General features: G+C 48.9%; 1 protein-coding gene and 1 long non-coding RNA gene across 3 annotated transcripts in view; one reads left to right on the top strand and one right to left on the bottom strand.

Moving 5' to 3' along the window:
- Positions 1–18,382, bottom strand: part of CECR2 (CECR2 histone acetyl-lysine reader) — a 93,273-nt gene that overhangs the window by 17,469 nt on the left and 57,422 nt on the right. The window contains exons 3-8 of one of the 2 annotated variants that reach the window (XM_084498827.1): positions 7,497–7,680; positions 6,611–6,750; positions 6,032–6,136; positions 5,316–5,365; positions 2,771–2,940; positions 1,964–2,041 (exon numbers count right to left, since the gene is read on the bottom strand). In XM_084498827.1, the coding sequence (XP_084354953.1) occupies positions 1,964–2,041; positions 2,771–2,940; positions 5,316–5,365; positions 6,032–6,136; positions 6,611–6,750; positions 7,497–7,680 (727 nt within the window). The remainder of the gene's footprint in view (positions 1–1,963; positions 2,042–2,770; positions 2,941–5,315; positions 5,366–6,031; positions 6,137–6,610; positions 6,751–7,496; positions 7,681–18,382) is intronic. The other variant, XM_084498828.1, reaches the window with a different exon arrangement.
- On the top strand, positions 384–3,889 carry LOC311424345. The gene is made up of 3 exons (XR_014686061.1): positions 384–834; positions 955–1,031; positions 3,456–3,889. It is a non-coding gene; the product is annotated as an uncharacterized lncRNA (long non-coding RNA).

The raw sequence follows: 18,382 nt of genomic DNA on the forward strand, positions 1-18,382 counted from the left end.
CCCACTTGCATGAAAAAAGCCAACAACAAGCAAACCAACTCTCGCTTCTGTGACCACCACCTCCTTCCCTCCGCCAGAGAGCACTCCAGGACACAACATTGCTGCCTCCCCCCGGGCCCCAAAAGGGCCAAATTTCTGCCTTTTACTTTGCTCTCAGACAGCGGGTATCAGACTTCAGGAGCAGGAGGCGCGGGCGCCCTGGCCCCTCGCCCTCCAAACCTTCCCTGCTCCGGTTTCCGCAGCACTGCCCTAATGAGGGTGCTGCTCAGGCGGCTCTTTAATGAGGAGCTAATCTGAACCACCTGTTGAGAAATCCCCCGCAGGATTAGGAGCCTACGGAGCAGTTGCATCTCGGACCGAGGCGGCATCCATCTAGCGGAGCCGGGAGGCAGGGGTCACCCCTGCACAGGAGGCAGTGTTCTCCCCGAGGCTTGCCTGCTGCCCACCCCTCACTCAGCCAACAAGCCATCAGATGCCTGGCACCGTCGCTGGCTCCCCTGCGTGCTGCATCCCGCTGGGCAGGCAGCACACCCGCCCAGAGATTCCCCATCCTCGTGCTGGCTGAGTCCCCGCTCCCCACTGCGGCAGGAGCCAGGAGGGCCCCCCGCTCACTGGAAAACGTTTCACTGGCCCACAGGCAGCAATTAACAGCCCTCTGCCGCCGCAGACCTGGAGCACCTGCGGTACTGATTAGCATCGTTCAGGCTCCATGTGTTTCCCACTCCCCTCCTCCTCTGGGATTTCTGCTGCCTGCGAACAAACACGTGGCCCTGCGCTTCCTGGATGGTGGGCTCTGCAGAGGGCAGCGCTGGCCCCCAACTGACCATCGCCAGGGTCTCATTTTCCTCTCTGCAGGCTTTTATCTGCAGCACGATGAGAGGCTCTTCCTTCCTCCATGTATTTTAAGCAATCGTGTTTATTGCGGGGAGCGGTACTTTCTCCTTTGTTTTGCAGGAACCCCTGGGTCACGTGGGATATTCCCTGCAGCTCGATTTCCCAGGGTTTGACAGCATTCTGGGACAAAACAACAGGTAACTATGTTTTCATTACGTCTGCAGTGAGGGATCATGCCACGGCCTGATAGAATCAAGCCACTTTTTTCCTCTAGAGCTAATCCTGTGTTGCCTGACCACTTTCTTTGGGTAGCAGTTGCCAGTTGAAAGAACCCCCATCTCCACCGCACCGCGCCCCTGGCTGTGCCAACGTGACTGTTGGGGGCTGTGTGGTGAACTGGATCGGAAAGCTGATCTATGTTAAAAATAACCAACCAAAGAAAAGGGTTATATTTAACTCCAGCCATTTTTCTGGGTCTGGTTCACTGCACAGACCCGCAAGCAGCAGCGCTTTTACACCGATGGGGTAGAGAGAAGATGAGGGTGAGGAGGCACGGAGGGGCCATTTTAGCAGACAATATTGTAGTTTGATGAGCATTTCTTTAAGAAAATGCCTAAATTGTGACTTCCATTTCCATCTGACCCCCCTCCTAGCTCAGCTCTGTACTCCATCAAGTCATTCTTCTCTCTCCCCGCACTATCTACACCCTCATGTGTTTGCAGCCTCACGTTTTCCCCTTGGCTGAATTTCTGTCATTTCCCTTTGTAAGCCAGTTCTTCTAGCCCTCTCATCCTTCTTCAACTTTTTCTTTGAACTGCCTCGAATGTGCCAGCACTTTCATTGAAGTGGAATTCCCCAGGCTGAGTACAGATTTCCATATGCAGCTGCACCAGCGTCTGCGGCAAGGCCGCTTACCTCTGCGATCCAGAGGGCAGCACCTCCCTGCTCGCCATAGAAACCCCGAGTGTCAGCCTGCGTTTGACGGGCATTACCACCCATCTCCCTTTCAGCACGAGCACTTTCAAATGACTCCTTCCCACTGAATAGCGATGCTGCGGTTTATTTTTTCCCCCAGGAGGCATCTGCTCTCGCCTCCCTCTGTTGTCCTCCCCCTCGCACCCCCCCTCACCTCCTGCTTGATTGGTTTGATGGGCTGATGGTCAGACATCCACCTGGGAGAAAACTCTGGCCGCTGCAGACGCTTCTCCTGAAACAGGGTTGAGAATTGAGGGAAGGAAAGAGAGAGTGGAGGAAATTAGGGCACATCGGTGATACTGGCAAGAGAAACTCTGGGGGCTAGAAGTGACCATGAAATCCCTATTAGCTTTACATGGGCAGCAAACAAACACACTGAACTCAGTCCAAGAATATCACACTGACTGCAGAGCCCATTTTGCAAAGCCATCCAGACGAAGGATCCTGTTCCTGCTGTCCCACCTGAAAATGTTCCTTTGATGGGCAGCACCCTTTGGAGTCTAAGGGCTCTGCCATACCATCTCAAGCAGACCTAGCTAGGACAGCTAAAGCAGCAGCAACTGCCCCTTCAGCAGAGCCAGCTGAGAAACTGCAGTAAAAGTAAAATCAGAGGCAGCTTGCAGAGAAAAGCCAGGCAGTAAATCGCAGAAGTTCAGAAGCAGACAGTTTCCCTGCTTGCAGAAAAGGGACGCACAACATGGCTGAAGACAGGAACCCCTTCAGCCATCCTACTCATGCTACCGTGCAATCACCGACCAGATCTCTAGCCCTACCACTCCATGGGGAGAATCTTTCTCCCCATGCGTGAGCTAGACAGCCCCTGCATCCAGGGCACGTGCAGGCCGGAGAGGGGAGCAGGACGGGGTGACAGCTGCTTGGATTTTGCTCTCCTTCAATCAGCAAACGTCCATGCTCTTGGAAGCAGTCGAACAGAGGTAAACAGGATGTCATGTCTCCTCACCTTCTGTGCAATCATGTTGCAGATCTCCGGCAGGAAGTCTTCACTCAAGAGTTTGTAGAGCTGCCGCTCTCTAAGGGAAGTCCTCTCTCTGAAGCTCTCTGTGACCTGCCTCCACTCCTCTTCCGTCTGACACAGCAGCCACCATGTCCCACGGCCTGGCCCTTGGGACCCTTCAACAACATGAAAGGATGTTATCTCCACAGCAGTTATGACTAAACTTTTCTTTATCCCTTCTCTTCTCCTGCCCTCAGGGCTTGGGAAGAGGAAAAGATACTGCCCATGGTCACTGTTATGGGAAACATGCTCTAGGAGGGGAAGTCAGTGTGCCTAAAAACTACTCTCAAGCTACTACAAGTGTGGTTACTTCCCCTAGCGACACTGACAGTGATGCCAAGACAGAGGAATTCCAAAGGTGAAGAAGTAAAGGTGGTGTGACATCCCTGCAGTAACCCTCCACTCCAGTTATGATGTACCAGAGGAAAGGATTTAATTTGTTTCTTGTAATGGAGGCTGTCAGCCAGAGCAGGACATAGGGCAATGCAAATGTCTGATTTAGTCTGGCAGCAGAATAAAAACAATGAAAATTAATGTTATTTGAAAAAAGCCATTTTTTTTTAGTACTGCAAACCTTTGCTGCAGTGAATAAAACCTTCCATTCTACCCAAATGAAACATTTTGTTTGCAGGCACTTGAAAGAACTGAAGAGGAAGTGAAGGATGGGGTTCATCGGGCTGCCAGATGCTGGGGAAGTTGCAAAAGTTCACATCCCATCCCCTGCTTGATCCAGAGCTGGATCTGAAGCAGATCTCCCACCACTCTGAAGCATGTCCTAACTACCAAGACATTCAGGGCTGTTCCGCTTTGCGTGAAACATTTGAATACTAATGGTGAAGGAAAGGCTCTCTCGCATGGTGGTTGGAACACCCACCTGGAAAGAGGGAATGTGGTTCCTGCTGCACAAATGTTTACACAGAGCGGAGAAGCCTCATCAGTTGCAACTTGCATGCTTTTGCCCCAGGATGCTCTCTAAGCAGAGAGCTCGTGGCTCACTTTTGGAGAGGGGAAGATGTTGGCTCAAACCCTTTTGGGTTGAGAGGTTCTCAGCTGCCTCAAGAAAAATCAGGCCAACCACTGTCTACTGGAAAAAAAAAAAAAGGAATGGCCACATCCCCACCACCAGCAAATAACATGCAGCTTCTCACCGCATTTTCAAGCAAATTAGCAATGAAAAATAAAAACAAGCAAAAAAACCAGAGCCCCTCTCTCTCTGAACATGACCCCAGGCCCTCTGTGGATTTGAGCTGCCAGTGGCTCCTGCACACGAGCTATCGGGTTGCCCCAGGAAGGACGGAGAGCTGCAGCCTCCCTCCGGCCACCTGCCCTTGGTCAGAAACCTCAGTGCCATGGTAGCTGCAGGTCACAGGCCAGCAGACAGCTTAACCTGCCATCGGCTGCAGCTCATGTTAACATACCAGGGACCGGAGAGGGCAAAGCAGCAACCGTGTGCTGTAGCTTCTGTCGCCCTGGCTCTGTGACGCTCTCTCCTTTGGCCGAAGGAGGCAGCGGATGGCTAGGGGCTGTGACACCTCAAGCTACTGCAGCAGGGAGCTCACCTGCACGCTGCCCTGAAGCCTGCCCCCTCTTTTTCCCTTCCCCTGCCAGCTGCCTGTGGCTGACTGGCTTCAAAAGCAGCCAGGACTAATGCACTGCTTTGTGCCACCAGAAGATTACTCCACAGCTGAAGCGGCACAATTTGCTAGAAAACAATGATCTGATAAAACCCAGCGTCTCACGTGCGTAGCTGCAGCTCTGCCTCCCAACTCCAGAGCAGCAGCCAGGAAATCTGAGCACAAAGGCAGAAGGGAACGAGGCACGGGAAAGACAATGCCACAGTTGCCTTTTATTGTGGAGGAACGGGCAGGCTGAGCCCGTGAGTTATGTGGAAGCCAAGGGATTCACATGTATGACAAATGAGCCCTGGCCCCCTCGGACTCCGTTGCACATTATGTTGCCAACTCTCTTTCCCTGCTTGCCTCATTAACCCTTAGGTGGGTATCCCCAAGTCGTCATTGACACAGCACCAAGCACAGCCACCAACTGGAGGGAGAGGTGAGGAGAATCAGAAAGGTCCTTCCCTATCTTGGCATCACTGACCCAGCTCTCTTCCCAGCCCGTGCATGAGGCATGAAAGAAAAAGTGTGCCTGCTACAAACAGGGGCTTGTGTTCAACTCCCCCCCAGAGAAGTGAGGGCCATTCACAACCCATTTCTATCAACTTTAGGGAGTAGGTGGGCCCCTAAGGCCTCGTGTAACCCAATATGTTGCGTTTGTTCATCCCAAACTAATCCAGGATAAGATAGGAAGCAGGCAGGTGCCCAGGCTCCCAGCTGCAGGGCAGTCTGTAACACTAACCCCTCCTTCCAGACTCAGCTGGACCACTGACAGACGGACTCTCCCTTTCCTGAGAGGTAACTCCCTGAGCTTTGATAATTTAGGAGTTGTGTTAGCTGATCACATCAACCCTGACCCCACAAAATCTCTTTACCATTTCTTATCTGAGTCTCACGGATTAGCATGTTCTCTTCTGCTTTCTCCCTACCAAAAAGAAAGAGAAGTGACACAATAAATACATTACTTCACATCACTGAAAACAAGACACTTTTAAGAAGAATGAGGATACAGCAATCACTGCACACAAAAAACATGCAAAACACCCCATTCCTTCTATAATGTGTGTGTATGTGCATGTATATATACACACATACTTGTCATATACACAAACACACATACTTGTCATAGCTTCACAAAACGTTAAGGAGTGAAGAATGCAGGCTAGAATTTGGCAGAGGCAGTATTTCAATTCTCACGGGAAGTATCCCAAAATCTATACTGACTCAAGTGGCCAAGATTTTGGCTTCAAGTGCTGCAGAGTGAAAGCACTCTTTTATCAGGAGCGTATCCCCTAGCACTGCACAGAGGAGCTGCATCAGAAGTGAGGCAGTTGGAAGAGTGATACCCAGTGTTTCACCGAGCTTGGCATCCATCTCAGTCAGAATTTTCTTTGGAGAGTGATCAAAGCACCCACCAAGCCCGAGCCTGCTTCACTTCACAGATGCATTGAGATTATGGCTGCATGATATATACATACTTACTGGGGGAACCCCAGAAGCACATTATATTATTAATTGCGAGAAATATCAGAGAGACTTCCCTCTGGGAACACAGGCATCCTATGTCTCTTGCGGAACAACCTTTCCATACCTCAGCAAATTTTCCTCCAGTAGTTTTTTCCGCTTTGGGGGTCGCCCTCGTCTCTTGCCTGTTTTCCCAGGAACGTTTGGGGTGTTCGCCTGCCCCCCACACCCCCTGCGAAACAGCAAAACCACCATGAAATATCTGCTGAGCACGGGAACCGCGGCTGGCAGGGAGGGAGAAGGGCAGGGAAATGGGAACAGCTGCTAGGAACCAAACCGAAGGGAGGGATTACATCAGAAAGGGGAGGGAGGGAGGGGAGAAGACGAGGGCTTCCCCCTTGCTGGGAGCCTGCTCTGGGAGCCGCCAGCGCGGTGCGGGGCAGACAGCAAGGAATGCGGTGGGGCAGGCAGCATCGCTCGGCAGCAGGCTCTCCTGGTGCCACAAAGGCTGCAGGCTGGCTCCGGCACAATGCGCCGCGCGGGGCAGCTCGCAGTCTGCTTGGCAACTTCGCTCTCGCCCCGCACGGCCGCGGCCCCCTGTTCCCAGCCACCCCCCCCCGGGACAACAGCAGTCAGGCGGAGTCCCCTCCGCCCCCCTCCTGCCATGCCCCTGGCTTGGGCACGGGGGCATTCGAGGGGCTGTTACCTGTCTGGAGCCAGCTCTCCGTTGGTTTTCGCCTGCACCGGGTCCTCCTTGTACATCCGCGTGCCGTAGAAGTACCAGTACAGGGCACCGCTGCTGTCCTCGCCCAGCGGCTCCACGCGGAGGCTATCGGCGTCCAAGCCCTGTGCCCACGGGGAGCCCCCCGCCAGACGGTGACAAGTTGAAAAGCGGCCACATTGTCACACAAAACACGATGACACCCCCTCCGCAAACACCTCCCTCCCCTCCCACCATGCCACAACAGCAGTACAGCTGCTCCTCCGGGCCGATCTGGGAAAATGTTACTCCAGGGGGAAGGCAACGTTCGCTCCCCGTCCAAGGAGGGATTGAGATTGGCATCTCTAATTTGAATGGCCTCCCTCGTTTTAACATTTCATCTCTGGTGCTCCTGACAGCGAAGGTCTAATTAGCGCTGGCGACAGTCACGCACAGCCCTGAGAAGCTCCCTCCCCCTCCCTACCACCCTTCCCCCAGCCCCCGGTGCACTTCAGCCCCATCCTTTCATCTCACACCATCCCTCAGCAGCACAGCCCCAGCTCGCCCAGCCCTGCCATCGCAGTTGGAGCATCTCCAAAATTCAGTCTTCTCAGGAAGGGTAGCCAACAAAGCCAATTTACTTTTGTGTTACAAACACATCCCTGTAGAACAAGAGCCCTGGGAGCAGTCCTGCCTGTTTGCCTTAGTTCGCCTGCAAGGTAAGGGTTGGGGATCGAGATGGGGAACCGCTGCCCTACAGCACCACCAAGTACCTGGCCTAAAAATTCACCTAATAGCAGCATCCTCTCCCTTCTCAAAGAGATTCCCTAATCTGGCCCAGCTCCTACAGCCCCACCTTTTCCTCCTTCCCTGCTCCAGCTCCCCAACACACCTTGAGGAGGTCGAAGACATCATCTGCATCGAGCCGGTAGTCGCAGAGGCGGTGCAGGATCTCGACACGGGTGCGCAGGGGCAGCTCCTGGAAGGTGGACTCCCGCAGCGGGTTGGGTTTCCCTTCCTCCAGCTCCCAGCGGTAGTTGATGATGTCCTCCAGGTAGCTGTGAAACGTCTGGGATCTGATCAAGGAAACAAATGCACACTTGCTGAACTTTGCCTGGAGCAACTCGAACACAGGCAACACAGAGACAGGTAGCCCTTGAAGGAGAAGCGTGCCCTGCGATGGTTACAGCTAACTGCAGCTCTGTAACTCAGGTTTTCAGGACAGAGATCTAGTTGCAACATCATGGCATTTCACATTATACACAGCTTAGCTTGCAGGACTCGATGACTTATTTCTTTCCAAGCTGAAGGAACAAGCTAAACATGATCCCACTCCACCCCCTTTCCATCCCTGCGGGCACTGCCTTGTGCTAGCACCAACACTGACCCTTTGCTAAACCAGGACACAACGAAGCACGTGAGTCTGATCCCCTTCTGCCTCTCTCCACCTCATGCAGATACCCTCATCTTCACCTTTCCATTTGCTCCTCACATCTGCCATTGCTAAGCTCTGCTCCTCTCTCCCCCTCTTCAATACTTTTCTACGCGCTTGTTCAGTGGTTTGAAACTTCGTGTAGCTGATCTTCTCTGCCACCACCACTTCCTCCCTGCTCCATCACCATATGCTTCCCACACTCCTGTGGTGGCCCCTGTTCCCTTCTCCCTCGGTCCCAAGGGTGCTGACACTTTCTGCCCATTCCTCCACCAGTGGCTCTGGCAGGACAACTGCACAGTTAGTGCACTTGGCTCAGGCCCTGCTACACAACAAGGCTTGCTTCCAACACGGGAGGACCTCCTGAGCATGGTTCAGCCCAGAGGAAGACCTCTCTCAAGTCTCCCAGGTTATCAAATCGAACATTTGAGTTTTTCAGCACTACCACTAAAATGGTCTCTCTCATTTGCCAGCTGGGCCACATTAAATAATCTTTTCTTTGCCAGCAGTTCACCACATAACCCAAAGAAACACATATTTCTTACTCTCAACTGACGTTGAGGATAAATGCTCCTATCTGACATATATCAAATTGCTGGTGGAGCTTAAGGCTAAAAGAGCTCCTGCCTATATTTTATGGAGAGCTTATTCTGACTGCTGAAAGTTTCAGGGGAGGGTATGAAAAAGGCCTGGGGATACGCGTCCCTAAACATAAAATGTGTCCCTAAACATAAAATTTTATACCAAGATCTGTCCTTATGACTTTGACACCTGAGACTTTCCAGTCTCTTTTAGCCTGCTAGCACTGTGCCCTGAGCACAGAGGAGGGGACCCCCCCACACCCTAGCCATTCCTGCACACACGGGAAGTCCATATGCCGGCAAGAACACCACTGGGTACACATTCCCACCAGCTCTCAAAAAGGCAGCTCAACTTGATAGGTTTTTGGCACAAACTGATTACTCTATATGATTAATGGAACTGTGCCAGCACTACAGAATTGCATTTGCCTGAGAAATTGCTAACTACTACAAAAGCTATTATTTTTAAACAAAGAGAGAGGGGAGCACGATCCAACTGGAAGAAGATCGTCAAAGTCAATATGAAGTTAGCTATTAGATGGGGGGTTCACATGTTTGGTAAAGAGTGGACTTCCTTTACAAGGACCACGACTGGACAGCGAGACTGCAAGAACGAGGGAACAGATGCCACATGATTTCTCAAGCCACGTCCACCTGGCAGCGCTTCCCTTCCTCCTCAGATGGAGAGGAGTTGATGTTACCACCCCGCAGATTGCTCCCCACCAACCTACTTCTTTCTGACGTCAAATGGAAGCTCACCTCCCAGAGCTAACTCCTCTCACCGGATGAGTTGTGTCACCCCCTGGTTGTATTTAACAACAGATGCTCAAATGTACCTGGATCTAGTGCCTTTTGCAGCCTGGAGTTTGTTCTTTTCTGCATGACACGAGCAGACTGTTGGTATTTCCAAGTGTCATCGTTTTGCCCCACTAATACTAGCAATCAAACACAATTTGAAACAATTCACAACATTCAGTCAGCACAATAAAGAGGACTGCCCCGTGAAATGATTTCTGTGCTGTCTCAAGTAATAATTTTAGGGAAAAAACTACTGAAACCATACTTTTTCTGAGTAAATATTCAATGCACAACACATCTACCTTAAGTCGCTGTGCATTTCCACAGTGACTTCCTCATTATAGCTCAAGACCTAATCCAACTTCCAATGACTTCAACGTGGCAAAAAGTGTGATACCAGATTCTCTGTATAATCTTTTTCTCTTTGGGAGTGCTACTTGATCACAGAGAGCTGAAATACATGATATTTACTGAAGTCATCCTATACATATAAACATGTATACGTAAAGACACATTTAACTCAAGGTTTCAGAACAGAAACAGTGACCAGAATATCCTTTCCTGAAACAAGTCCAACACCCGTATTCAGATGCTTAGCCCACTGTGGAAAAGGGATGTAAGTTCTCTAACAGCATCTGAGCTCCAGCACCCTGAGCTTATTTTGCCAGACCTGATACAGAGTCCGTATATTTCCAGTAAAACAGACTGCAAAAACAGTTCCTAGGATCCTAGTTCCAGGATCCTGCAAAACTAGTGGTGACATGGGATGCCAGGAAGAAGCAACAAAGGGAACAGGGCTTTGACCTGTTAGCCTTCTAAGTCTTTTTCCACAAAAAACAGGGGAAAGGTATGCATCAGACAGATACTCTTACCACTGGCATGAGTTCACTGATCTTGCTCTACCATTTCAACTACTCTCAGAGAAAACTGATCCAGGAAGCCCCTCAATTCCAGAAGATCATCTGAAATCTTTGCCTATGTAACTCTCATTTCCCCTGGGGACAGGCTCTGTTGACTTAACCAATTTGGTTTGAGTTTGACTTTCACATAAGTGGCTAACACTAGAAATTTCCGCCATCCACCCAGTGTCCGATACATTACAAGCTCTGTTCTCAAGAGTGCTTTGAGTTCCTACCCCCATCAATTTTCAAAGACGGCTACTGTGCATTTGTCGCTTTGAATAAGGATAGAAATGAGAACCAGAGATGGGAACCAGATGTCTCAAGGCATTCCCAATCACTCTCAATCTTACCCAATTTATATTTTCACTCTTCATGGGGGCTGGCTTCTTTTCCCCAGACAAATGCGGGGTGCTCGTCTTCAACCTCTCTGCCACACCTACGGTTAGTCTCACTTGGCTGGTCTCTATTAAATTTCCCTTTGAAAAGGGTTTCTGAAATAGACCCCCTGGTTTGGAGGAGAAAATCTACAGGAAGCATAGCAATCTGTGAGAACTCTGCCCTTGGGGTTCTTCCCCATACAAAGCAGAAATGCTTGCAACTAATTGTTCAGCATTAGCCATAAAATCTAAAACCAAGAACCAGACAGACAGGGTCCTGGAGTGGAATGACATGGACGCAGGCTGTCAAATACTCTTTTTTCAAGCTCTCAAATAAGACAGCGACACACCTGCATATTTGGCAAGTCCCACAGTCTCTGCTGCAGTTGAGAACCTCTAAAACCCTTTTGATAGGCAACAAGAAGACAGGGAGGAGATCGCTGAGATGAGAGAGAGGTATCTCTTCTCCTAATGTTCTCAGCATCACCGAGACTTTTAACAAAATTCAACCAAAAGAAGCAATCAATGTTAAGTGAGCAATATCCTTTCCTTTCTCTCACATGGAGGAATAGGTTGATGCATGCAGACCTTCTGTCTCAGGACACATATCCAGAGGAAAATGAACTCTCCCTTGAAGTAAATTGGAGTTCCTAGGACCTATTTGAGAGACCATGGCCCACCATGACTGTCACTGTTTCCCACCCTTCTCTCTCCCTTTGCCACACAGCAATAACAATCTGCCACACAGCTCATTAGTGAAGGAAAACTATTAGAGAAATCACCTACAAGAGGTCAGAAGAGTTACTTCAGAACACTCCGTGACTGAAATTTCTTCCTTCCCCCCAAGAGGTATTCTCCCCATCCCAACTTCATTAGCCTCTCTCTGCACCTTCAACGTTTCAGAAAACAATGCAAGGTTAACCTCACTCGTCACTGCATCCCCTACTTTGCAGTTGCCACCCAACGTTATCCAAAAAACAATTTGGATTAACTGCAGTGAGAAGTGGTGGGATGGTAAATATGTATCTGTGCAATACATCCTGAGTGGATGCAGCTGATTTCTCACATGAACCCAACATAATTTTCATCCCTGACTGTGAAACCACTGGGCTGCTGTCATGGGTCCCTACCTTTTTTGCAATGGTTTTCAAGGGGCTCAGGCTGAATTGCACCTTTAGTTTAAAGTTTTTATCATACACGGTGGACCTCTACACATATAAAAGGAAATCTGGGACACAGGGAAGGACACGACCTAGCACATCAGTGTCAAAGGGGAGAAATAACTGCAGGCAACCCACAAGGGTACCGGCGAGGCTGCAGCTCAAGTTCCCTGTGATCTTTAGCAGCAGCTGCAAAAAAATCAGGGCATAAAGACGGCAGGAGCAAGGCTAAGGAGGGGCTCCTCCCCAACATGGGTATCAGCGTCCAGAACAGTCGGAGAAATTATACACCCCCCGAGAGCCCAGTGCTGCAGCCCGACCATCTGCCGACCGGCTGCCTCCCCGAAGAGGGAGGTTTCTCCGCGCTCCGGGGAAGGGGAGCTGGGGACTCCTCCCCCCCGGCCATCCCAGTTCAGCAGCCTGTCTCCCTGTCTCTGTGGCTTGCCCTGCTCTCAGAGGCACCCTTCTCACTCCACAGGGTTTTGCCGTGCTGGGCCATGCTCTGAAAAGCGAGGCCAGTGCATGGAGCAAGCCCCTGACCTGGTGCTTACATGCCTCCCCGAGAGCCTCCTTTGGAGGCCGCTGAAAGAGAGTGAAAACCTCACGGGGTTGACAAGATACATCAGAAAAAATTGTTCAGAGCTTCTGGTGAGCTCTGTTGGGAGAGGACAGCTGCTCGCATGGACTCCAGCCCCACAGATGCTCTGTAGGGCAAACACAAAGTGAAATTCCTCCTGAGTGAAGCCAGTAGGGCCACAGCTACGCACATACATGCACGCACACTTGTTTGTTTGTTGCTTTATTTTTTTTTTTCAATCCTCATGCTGAAAGGAAGCAGAGTCACTTGTGCTTTTAGTTTTAAAGTCTCCAAAGTACATCAAATCTTGGCTGGGAAACTGTAAACAAAATCAAGCCAAAAAACAAAAGCAAAAACAAACACTGATTCAGTAAGAGAGTCCCCGTGTCAATCTGCACTTCCCGCAGGCAGGGTGCCACGGCCCAAGTATGGAATTACTGTCACAGCATACTTCCCTACGCGGTCTACTGCTGCCAATTTTGTTACAAGCTCCCCCCTCACCACTCCAATTAAAAAAAAACAAAACAAAAAAAGAAAACAACAAAACAGAAACAAACCAAAAAGAAAACCCCACAAAATCCCTGACTCTGTGAGAGCAAATATTGGATAAAAAGAAACGTTAGGATAAGGAGCTGGAAACACTGGAGACAAAAATCTCTCACTGATGCTCAGATACTGCTGGCACACACAGATAAGCCTTCCGAAAGTTCAGATGCCAAATAATTGCCTGGACCCACTAGCTGGAATATCTATCATGTTGACAGTGTTTTAAGTTTCGTTTCATTTAATTTACAAAATGCAACGGAAGAGTAAATACTGGAATGCTCTTGAGCTAAAACTGCTGGGAAAATGGCAAGCCTGACCTATGTCTTTTCCCAGACAGTGCATTGTTCTGCACTGACATTAAAACCAAGAACCCTGACCAAGCCAGAGGAGAGAGAGCAGGAACAATAATAGGCCACCTCCACCTTCTACCTAAGATATTTTCAAAGTAGTATGTGGGAGGGAAATGGAAAACAAGACTGGGAGAGCTCAACCTTTCTCTGAAAGACCATTTATTTGAACGGGAATAGAATTACTCTCGTAGTTCCCTTTACGGAGTTCACCAGTAAAAGAAAATAATAGAGGTGATACATTTATCCTATAAAAGCTTTAAAAGCTGAAAAAGACTTGGATTCCCTCGGCCACCCAGCATAACCGATGCTTACAAGGGTTTCAGTAATAAGTGAAAGAAGACTTATTGGTATCTAATTCACGCTGCACGAGAGAACTGTTTTTGCCTCTGCGATCTCTCTAGTTGAAAGAAACAGAAAAATCAAGGTCTCATCAGAACAGCCGTTTTATCACAGAATTAATTTTACGGACTGAAGATATTTCACCTTATGGGCTGGCACCTTTTAAGTTCTGAATTGGCAAGAAGGCACCAGCTTGGTGTTGGGAGTCACTCAGGTGTTAATGAGAGCACTAACTGACAGATGGCATTCAAGATATTCCCCCCGCTCCACTGAAGACAGTTTCTTTGCTACAGCAGAGACCAGGAAAGCTTAATTCTTAACAAGCATACAATGCTTCAGCAAAAAGGCAAGCCCACTAGAAGGTAATGGGAAGGATTCAGGGTTTGCTGGGATGACCTCAGTCAAACATCATTAACAGGGTCAGGAGAAGCAAAGCCTATTTCAGAAGAAAAAATAATGTAAGGGCCCCCAGGATCAATCTATCCTGGCTTGTCAGAAAGAGAAAGCTTAGGCTGACCTCAGAAGCAATATGAGTTACTACTACCAGCCTGACCTTGAGCTCTCATGTAACAATGGAGACTTTTTTTTACTGTATTAATGAGCTTTCTTATCTGAGGTGGGGGAGGAAGGCTTATGGACCAGTTTGTACTTTACCTTCAAACCATTTACCTTACTCAGAAACTAAGTCAGGCATGAGGCAGGGGGGAAAAAAGATACTACCTCATCCTTTTGGTAGGAAAAAAAGGGTCAGCTAAGGTATAGTCCCTATTTCCTTCCAAGCCCTCTGTGTGCAGCTCACTTGGAAGGCGTGCAAGCCAACATAAGGCACGTACTGCTCAGTCCATGGGCCAACTTGTCATCAGGGCAATCAGACTGGCAGAGGCTCAAGGGCAATAAGCACCCTGAAAGGCCTCTCCTCAAAATGCTTCACCGCAGCAGAGCAAAGTGACCGAGGAGATGGAGATCCAGAAACCATGACCTCAAGCTTTAACATCCATGCTTCACTTCCAATCCAACCAGTGGCTTTCTGAATTGCTGGTGGGGACAGACCTCATGAATTCCAGCCAGGGAAGGAGTAACTCGTGGCCCCGCCAAACCTGTGGCAGACCTCAGCAAGGTCTGAGCCTGGCAGAACCCCTGGGATGGAGGAAACAAACACCCAACCTCGCCCCGCTTTTTTATGCCTTGAGAAAACCAGCTGACTTACAAGGGGTTGCGAACAGGAGGACAGCTTACGTTAATGGGCCCTGAATAAGACTACAAAATAGAAAAAAAATAAATCAAACTGGACTGATCAAACCTCCAGAGTGAAGTTTCTTCTCCCACAGTCAAAAAGAGAGCAGAGATTGCTGGAGGACGAGGCCATCACAAGGCACGTATAGGCTTGCCTCCTCTGCTTACTTTCAGCTAGAACTAGTTGTCTGAATGCAGACACTGCCCAGACCTCAAGCAATACTGTGGCTTACCTGGGTGACCATTCAGGAGCGTTGGCAGTGAAGGAAGAGGAGAAAAAAGATCAAAGAATCAGAATATGGATTGCACTGAGCTCTACGCACAGTGGTCTCTGTCCTCACCTTTGCTGACACAGGAAGACATTCTTTCTACATTAAAACCACGATTTAGTCTCAAACCACAATGACAAAAAAATAGCTTGTTAGTATACACTATGTAGCAGCAGCTCTTCTCTAAAGTAGTCTGGTTTAACCCTGTATTGGGCAGTCTGAAACATGAGTGGTTGGAGGTTTTCAAGTTCCCAAAAGATACAGCTAAATCTTCCACAGAAGTAGAGGACAGCAGAGTAAACTCAGCACCTCATCAATTCCCATTCCCTGCCACTCACCTGCACATCACATAACCTGCTCAAATGTGGCACTGAGACCACCACAAACAGGCTGAAGAAATGCTTAGAGGAGACATCAGGGTTCTGGTGTAATTTAGGACCTTTCCTCCAACGTGACAACACAAAGCTAGGACGGGAAGTTCTCCAGCAGAAGGGCTGCTTGATCTTACTCAGGATATCTGACTGACGTTGTTGGGTGCTATGGAATCCACCACCTTCCCAGGTGAATTCCTAAGCTATTCGTATTCAGGAGAGAAAATATGCTCAGAAAAAAAAAAAACAAAACAAAACAAAAAGGGCTGTCAGCAGTTATGAGTACTCTAATCCTGTTCCTCATCTTCCTCCATCTTACTCGGAGCAATCTTCCATAGAATAAACGCTGGGGAAGCGGGAAGGGGAGCTGGCAGACATGCCGTATCCCACAGAGAAGCAGAATAGGAACAGCTATGGAGCGAGGCAGTGTCTCCAGGGAGGCTGAGAGAATGGAGAGCTGATGTGGGCTGTCTAGTCTAATAAGGGATCACACCATGGGAGCATGTGCTGGCTTGACAGAAGCAAGTGCAGCCACTTAACCTGGATATGACAGCAGAAGTGGGAGCGTTGCTTTGCTACCCCCTCAAAAAGGGGAGCACAAAGAAAGAAGGAGAAGCCACAAGGTCACCCCAGCTGTCCACCCTTCAGGGAGGTTCCAGGTCTGCATGTACAGACTTCTTATGACCACGACAGGGAAACTGAGCAACCAGGGAAATTTCCAGCTTGGCCTCTTTAGCACCACGCTCACCAACACGTGGATTAGATGGAGATGTCCTTTACCTGCTGTGAGACAAGGTGTGCTGCCTTCCATATCATACAGACCCATTTTCCCCTCATGTGAGAGCCATGAGGCAGTAGGTCCATCCCCCAAAAAAGAAGCCAGATCTAAGAACTGAACTCATCTCACAAGCCAATGCAGCAATAGGGCGTGCTCCTCAGCTGTCCACAGTCCGTGCTTTTCCTGTGATTCTGCCTTTATCTAGCAACCACCCTATGTGCAGTACCATTGCCAAGAGTGACTTGCTTGTTGTTTTGCTGAGAGGAGACAGAAAAGCAGCAGAGATACTGGAGCTGATACAATGCTGTCCCATATCAGCAAGCTCTGAAATGGCCCTTCCCTTCGGCTGGCAAATGCTGGGACAGGCAGGAGTTTCTGAGATAAGTGTCTATTTGATCTTCTCTCCCCCATTCACCCTGGATTTCTCACTGCTTTATGTTCACAAACTGCCGAGGCAGCTAATCAGTGCTCTGTGACCCCTGTTAATTGGGCTGAGAGAGAGAAAGGCAGCACCGGCAGGAGAAATCACACATACCTGTTACTTTGAACTGTCCTGCCATTTTCCGTCTCCCTGCTTGCAGTGGCTCCAAGCACCCTCCTGTGAGCCAGGGCTGCTCTATTTTCATTGCCAACCCCAGCAGCAGCAGGAGGGGCCACAAGCATTACGCGTAGTTGTCCTTCCTCTAACATCTCAAGGTACAGGGAGGCAACAAAGAGGCATGCTCTATCTCCACCCCAGCTCCTTCCGTGTGAGAAGGTGAAAGTGATTTTTAGGGAAGGAAACACAATCAAACAAGGATGGAAACACAAGGGCATTGACAACCCTTATTCCACTTACGCCAAGCTGCTCCTCACTGCCCTTATCTGTATCCTTGTTGCTCACCCTCTCAACACCAAAGCATCAGGAAGAAATGACTAGATGCCCAGCATCCATTTCCCTGCCTCAGTACAGCAGCCTATTTGGTCAAGTAAGCCACAGAAAGAAAGCAATTGGTTTGAAGATGTGAAACACTGAAGGACAGATGGGGTGGATTTGCCAATCCAGTGGATTACACGGCATTTGGAGGATGAGGAAGACATGTATGGCTAACTAGATGCACACTGGCTGCGGGGAACTGCATTTGAGTTTTTAAGTATGAGCAAGGGTTGCTTGCACGTTTTTGTTGTTTGGTAAGGGAAGGGAAGAAATACAAATATGAACAGCAACAAAACCAGAGCAACCAGGAACACCCCAAGCAACAACTAAAAATATATGGTGGCAAAGAAAGAGAAAGTCCTGAGGGCAACAGGGATGAGCAGGAAGATGTGTACACTGCCCAGACAGAGTAAGAGAATGTTAATAAAAAAAACAGAACTTAAAACATAATGACTGTTTTTCACTGCCAGTTCAACCCTTCACTCAGACTCAGCGAGTCTTCGCAGTCTTCACAAAGGGAAAATTTGGGCTCTCAACTTATGCAGGATTTTGGTTTAGAGTTATGGACAGAAAATATTATTGACCATAACCAAATACAAAGAGACAATTTGAGACAGTTTAAAAAATATTTTTCCTTAATTGTAACAACTGCATAAACGTGGTCAAGTGTGATTGTGCTATTTTCCACAGGTATTGCTGGGTTTGATTCAGGATGACTACATGTATGTTCAACCCAACGGCATGTCTAAACTCACCTGCCCAGCTTTGCTAGCACACTAACCTCACATATATTCTGTGCTTTGCAGTTGATTGAAGTTTACCCTTAAGATACTACCTTGAAACTATTAGTCAAAAGGTGCAATAACAAGTCAGTTGCGTTCAAGCATGATCATGTACAACCCATGAGAGGAGCAATGAGGTTTGAACTCCAAAAAGGAAATCAACTCTGTAATCAGCCACTAATATGCATTTCCCTACCATCCAAAAATACAGATCTCATTTCCTTGAGATATGGCTGAAATTCTAAAATAATGTGCATCTGGAAAGTCCTAGGAACCTTCAGAAAACTCCCGGTAAGATGGTCTGTCAGATATCCTGCCTGTCTGAGAGGGAAGACAACTTGAGTGCCTGCCAAGTAATGAAAGGTTT

The sequence above is a fragment of the Aythya ferina genome, assembly GCF_964211825.1.
Source record: "Aythya ferina genome assembly, chromosome: 1".
NCBI classification, from domain to species: domain Eukaryota; kingdom Metazoa; phylum Chordata; class Aves; order Anseriformes; family Anatidae; genus Aythya; species Aythya ferina.